General features: G+C 37.6%; 1 protein-coding gene across 2 annotated transcripts in view; it reads right to left on the bottom strand.

Moving 5' to 3' along the window:
- Positions 1 to 1,188: 1,188 nt before the first annotated feature.
- traf3ip2a (TRAF3 interacting protein 2a) overlaps positions 1,189 to 6,636 on the bottom strand; it is a 32,939-nt gene continuing 27,491 nt past the window's right edge. The window contains exon 9 of one of the 2 annotated variants that reach the window (XM_061925280.2): positions 1,189 to 3,359. In XM_061925280.2, the coding sequence (XP_061781264.1) occupies positions 3,213 to 3,359 (147 nt within the window). In that variant the 3' untranslated portion in view covers positions 1,189 to 3,212. The remainder of the gene's footprint in view (positions 3,360 to 6,636) is intronic. The other variant, XM_061925279.2, reaches the window with a different exon arrangement.

The following is a 6,636-nucleotide window of genomic DNA, read 5'->3' as shown; positions in this document are numbered from 1 at the left end:
TTCACACTTTACTCCTCTTCTTTCAGATCTTTTCATAGTTGTCTCTGCGTGATTCCTTGCTTCTTGTCTTGTTTAATAGATAGTTTGAACCTGACAAGTTTCGCCCTAATTTTTGTCTTCCCTTTTTAATAGAGCAACACTAAGAAACAATCATTATGACTAAACATTTATAACTATTTCATACTTTACTCTTCTTCTTTCAGATCTTTTCATAGTTGTCTCTGCGTGATTCCTTGCTTCTTGTCTTGTTTAATAAATAGTTTGAACCTGACAAGTTTCGCCCACCTTTTTTTCTTCCCTTTTTAATAGAGCAACACTAAGAAACAATCATTATGACTAAACATTTATCACTATTTCACACTTTACTCCTCTTCTTTCAGATATTTTCATAGTTGTCTCTGCGTGATTCCTTGCTTCTTGTCTTGTTTAATAAATAGTTGGAACTTGACAAGTTTCGCCCTCATTTTTGTCTTCCTTTTTAATAGAGCAACACTAAGAAACAATCATTATGACTAAACATTTATCACTATTTCATACTTTACTCCTCTTCTTCCAGATCTTTTCATAGTTGTCTCTGCGTGATTCCTTGCTTCTTGTCTTGTTTAATAAATAGTTGGAACTTGACAAGTTTCGCCCTCATTTTTGTCTTCCCTTTTTAATAGAGCAACACTAAGAAACAATCATTATGACTAAACATTTATCACTATTTCATACATTACTCCTCTTCTTTCAGATATTTTCATAGTTGTCTCTGCGTGATTCCTTGCTTCTTGTCTTGTTTAATAAATAGTTTGAACCTGACAAGTTTCGCCGTCATTTTTGTCTTCCCTTTTTAATAGAGCAACACTAAGAAACAATCATGACTAAACATTTATCACTATTTCATACATTACTCCTCTTCTTTCAGATATTTTCATAGTTGTCTCTGCGTGATTCCTTGCTTCTTGTCTTGTTTAATAGTTTGAACCTGACAAGTTTTGCCCTCTTTTTGTTCCCTTTTTAACAAAGCAACACTAAGAAACAATCATCATGACTAAACATTTATCACTATTTCATACTTTACTCCTCTTCTTTCAGATCTTTTCATAGTTGTCTCTGCGTGATTCCTTGCTTCTTGTCTTGTTTAATAAATAGTTTGAACCTGACAAGTTTCGCCCTTATTTTTTTCTTCCCTTTTTAATAGAGCAACACTAAGAAACAATCATTATGACTAAACATTTATCACTATTTCATACTTTACTCCTCTTCTTCCAGATCTTTTCATAGTTGTCTCTGCGTGATTCCTTGCTTCTTGTCTTGTTTAATAAATAGTTGGAACTTGACAAGTTTCGCCCTCATTTTTGTCTTCCCTTTTTAATAGAGCAACACTAAGAAACAATCATTATGACTAAACATTTATCACTATTTCATACATTACTCCTCTTCTTTCAGATATTTTCATAGTTGTCTCTGCGTGATTCCTTGCTTCTTGTCTTGTTTAATAGATAGTTTGAACCTGAAAGGTTTTGCCCTCATTTTTTTCTTCCCTTTTTAATAGAGCAACACTAAGAAACAATCATTATGACTAAACATTTATCACTATTTCATACATTACTCCTCTTCTTTCAGATATTTTCATAGTTGTCTCTGCGTGATTCCTTGCTTCTTGTCTTGTTTAATAGTTTGAACCTGACAAGTTTTGCCCTCCTTTTTTTGTTCCCTTTTTAACAAAGCAACACTAAGAAACAATCATTATGACTAAACATGTATCACTATTTCACACTTTACTCCTCTTCTTTCAGATATTTTCATAGTTGTCTCTGCGTGATTCCTTGCTTCTTGTCTTGTTTAATAAATAGTTTGAACCTGACAAGTTTCGCCGTCATTTTTGTCTTCCCTTTTTAATAGAGCAACACTAAGAAACAATCATGACTAAACATTTATCACTATTTCATACATTACTCCTCTTCTTTCAGATATTTTCATAGTTGTCTCTGCGTGATTCCTTGCTTCTTGTCTTGTTTAATAGTTTGAACCTGACAAGTTTTGCCCTCTTTTTGTTCCCTTTTTAACAAAGCAACACTAAGAAACAATCATCATGACTAAACATTTATCACTATTTCATACTTTACTCCTCTTCTTTCAGATCTTTTCATAGTTGTCTCTGCGTGATTCCTTGCTTCTTGTCTTGTTTAATAAATAGTTTGAACCTGACAAGTTTCGCCCTCATTTTTGTCTTCCCTTTTTAATAGAGCAACACTAAGAAACAATCATTATGACTAAACATGTATCACTATTTCACACTTTACTCCTCTTCTTTCAGATCTTTTCATAGTTGTCTCTGTGTGATTCCTTGCTTCTTGTCTTGTTTAATAAATAGTTTGAACCTGACAAGTTTCGCCGTCATTTTTGTCTTCCCTTTTTAATAGAGCAACACTAAGAAACAATCATTATGACTAAACATTTATCACTATTTCATACATTACTCCTCTTCTTTCAGATCTTTTCATAGTTGTCTCTGCGTGATTCCTTGCTTCTTGTCTTGTTTAATAAATAGTTTGAACCTGACAAGTTTTGCCCTCCTTTTTTTCTTCCCTTTTTAATAGAGCAACACTAAGAAACAATCATTATGACTAAACATGTATCACTATTTCACACTTTACTCCTCTTCTTCCAGATCTTTTCATAGTTGTCTCTGCGTGATTCCTTGCTTCTTGTCTTGTTTAATAGTTTGAATCTGACAAGTTTCGCCCTCCTTTTTAACAAAGCAACACTAAGAAACAATCATCATGACTAAACATGTATCACTATTTCACACTTTACTCCTCTTCTTCCAGATCTTTTCATAGTTGTCTCTGCGTGATTCCTTGCTTCTTGTCTTGTTTAATAAATAGTTTGAACCTGACAAGTTTCGCCCTCATTTTTGTCTTCCCTTTTTAATAGAGCAACACTAAGAAACAATCATTATGACTAAACATTTATCACTATTTCATACTTTACTCCTCTTCTTTCAGATCTTTTCATAGTTGTCAGTACAACTTTTCATTGAGTGGCACAAACACACCATTGTTCCTTGTTTTAGGTCACTTTTGGAAATGTGCACCTCCTTGGAATAAAGTCAAGAAATAAGACGAGTGGTGACTAGTTCAGCCTGCCTCTCACCTGAAGAGGGCTGGGATAGGCTCCAGCTTCCCTCATAAGCAGAATATGGACAAGCAGTAAAGGAGACGTCCTCAGAGCGGGATGACTTTGATGGTGAGGGGTGTCTCGGTGTGGGGGATGATGTAGCGCTCCTTCCTCAGCAGACGCAGCAGCAGGTCCTGGGTGTCTTGGGGCCATTTGTAGATCCTCGTGTTTTGGAGCCAGCGGGGGACATGTTCCTGTCATGAGGAGCTTTTATGTCAATCACATACCTGCCAACTTTTGAAATCAGAAAAACCTAGTAGCCAGGGTCCAGACGCAAAATGATTGATTGCATTCAGACAGGTTAAAATGTTGCTAAAACCATCACTTTTCTATCAGTCACAGTGACTTTTCAAAACAAAAATATTACAGCAAAAATCATCTGGGTTGATTGACATGTTTATTCTGTAAGCTAACTTCAATAGTTTGAAATTATTTTGACAGTTAATGCCAGTTATCCTGTCAACCTTTCACAAGACTTCCATTTGTTCATTGAAAGTATAAACACTTTTTACAGTAAACAAATGGTAAAACAGTACTAAACAATTCCATTAAAAAAAAAATTGGTGTCATTATTAACTTTCTGTCCAAGCTTGTATAATCTACTGCCTTGTTCAATTGTAAAAAATATTCTGTGCCTAAAATTCACATTTCTATCACAATTATCATATCATCATCGAAATATCGAACACAAATGGGGTACAGTTTTACATCGTCATAATCGGTGCTGCCGTCAGTCGACATGCTAAATGGTTCCGTCTTCATGACATCGGCGATACTTTTTGAGGATTCTGTTCCAAGACACTGAATAATGTTTGATGTTTTGGTTCGACCACATCCATATTTTTTGGCGATTTTCGAGTCGGGAAACATTTTCCGAAATAACTGTCCCATGTGATCAGCCAGTGCGATTGGAAGTCCATGCTCAATTATTGCCTCCGTAAATAAAACTTCGGCATTTATCACATCCAAAGAATCTGTTTGGGCGACGAAAAACGTTGAAAGTTTTCCAATTGTATCGCTAGCAACGGCATTAGACTTGTGTTCTTTTGTCCCAACGTGGTCTTTTACATGGCTAATTCCTCCGTGTCCGATGGAAAAATCTTGTCTGCACAAGCTGCAATTCGCGTAGTTTTCACCCTTTTTGGAACGGATAATTATTCCCGGATAGGCTTTTGAATATTCTTCACGGAATGACTGCAGTTTTCTTTTCGGTTTAAGACTCGTTTGCGATGTTTCTCCGGCTGATTCCATGATCGTTCGCTCGTTTGGAAACAATGGCAACTGGTGCCTCGTGCTTGGCAGCGGTGCTATAAATAGCCTCGCGCATGGCATTCGGAATGGCTCGATAGGAAGTTACGGGAAGCACTGGTAGGGCTGGGCGATATGACTAAAAAATGTATCACGATATAAGTGTTTCATATCAGTCGATATCGATAATTATTGATTAAAAAAAAAAAAAATTCTAAATAAAGACCAGGAGAAAAAAGGCTGAATTTAAATACTTTTATTTTAAATATAAGTAGGTAGCATGTCCTTCGCTAATTGATCCACCACTGCATCCGTTATTTCTTTATAACGTTTTGAATGTTTGTCATATGGCACTGCTGCAGAGTATCTCTCGATGGTGGTCTGTTGTTGCCGCTTCGGTGCTGTTCCACTTGCACCGGCTGATGTAGATGGTTGTGGTTGTTTGTTACTGCTGTACTCCAGCGGGTGAGAGCGGCTCAGGTGGTAAAATAAGTTTGGTCGGGACGACGACCTTGCAAAGTTTGCAGACAGTATTACTCTGATTCGTATCGGACTTAAAAAAATCCAAAATACTGCCAAACTGGTGACGTGACGTTTCCTTTTTTATTTACAATTTCCTCTCGTGCCGCCGCACTCATATTCCCGTTTTGTTTCACTCCTCGTCGTCAGGTCGGCGTTGTTGCTTTTTTTTTTCTCCCTGTTAGCATTTCCCAGAATGCCTTGCGGTTGAGGCTCGGCCGTGATAGGTTGAGAGGCCAAAGCCCTTCGTCTGCCTACACCCCCCAGAATGCCGTGCGGTTCCGGCTCGGCATTTCCTCCTATTTTTTCTAACAGAACTCAGTGAAATTATCGAACGTTCTATCGACCCCATTTTCTATTGATATTGATCACATGTCTATCGCGATATATATTGTTATTGTTTTATCGCCCAGCCCTAGGAAGCAGTGTCGATTGTCATTGTTGTTACGCGATTTCGTGAATAAAACTTAAAAAAAAAAATTTTTTTTTTTAAATTAATGAAAAAACGTATTTTTTATCACTGCAACCGTAACCCGGAATAGGTTGATGAAAACCGTACTAATTACGGGAAAACCGGAGTAGTTGGCAGGTATGCAATCATGGTGGCTTTGCTTTCAAACCCTCCATAAACAGTTTTATATACACACTGCAAGTACACCAGCCAAAAGCAGTGAAGTTGTCACGTTGTGTAAATGGTCAATAAAAAGAGAATACAACTTATATTCAATTGAATAGACTGCAAAAACAAGATATTTCATGTTCAAAATGGTTATTTTTTGCAAATATTTGCTCATTTGGAATTTGATGCCTGCAACATGTTTCAAAAAAAGCTGGCACAAGTGGCAAAAAAGAGTGAGAAAGTTGAGGAATGCTCATCAAAAGACTTATTTTTGGAACATCCCACAGGTGGACAGGCTAATTGGGAACAGGTGGGTGCCATGATTGGGTATAAAAGCGGCTCAGGGCGGGGCGAGGGTCACCACTTTGTCAACAACAAATTGTTTAAGAACAACATTTCTCAAGCAAGGAATTTAGGGATTTCACCGTCTACGCTCCGTAATATCATCAAAAGGTTCAGAGAATGTGGAGAAATCACTGCACGTAAGCCATGATATTACACACCTTGCATCCCTCAGGCATCAAAAAGTGACATCAGTGTGTAAAGGATATCACCACATGGGCTCAGGAGCACTTCAGAAAACCACTGTCAGTAACTACAGTTGGTCGCTACATCTGTAAGTGCAAGTTAAAACTCTCCTATGCAAAAGCCAAAGCCATTTATCAACAACACCCAGAAATGTTTCGGACTTCGCTGGGCCCGAGCTCATCTAAGATGGACTGATGCAAAGTGGAAAAGTGTTCTGTAGTCTGATGAGTCCACATTTCAGATTTTTTTGGAAACCATAGAGGAAAAGAAGCATGGGGACTGTTCTAGGGTGAAAGTGTAAAAGTCAGCATGTGTGATGGTATGGGGGTGTATTAGTGGCCAAGACATGGGTAACTTACACATCTGTGAGGGCACCATTAATGCTGAAAGGTACATACAGCTTTTGTTGTTATCAACTTATCAGCTTATTTCAGCAAGACGATGCCAAGCCAGGTGTTACAACAGCGTGGCTTCATAGTAAAACAGTGCGGGTACTAGACTGGCCTGCCTGTAGTCCAGACATTGAAAATGTGTGAAGGCTAAAATAGCCGAAGGAA

The sequence above is a fragment of the Nerophis lumbriciformis genome, linkage group LG29 (genome assembly GCF_033978685.3).
Source record: "Nerophis lumbriciformis linkage group LG29, RoL_Nlum_v2.1, whole genome shotgun sequence".
Lineage (NCBI taxonomy): Eukaryota > Metazoa > Chordata > Actinopteri > Syngnathiformes > Syngnathidae > Nerophis > Nerophis lumbriciformis.
The sequence above is the reverse complement of the archived record's forward strand: the minus strand, read 5'-3'. Positions and strand labels throughout refer to the sequence as shown.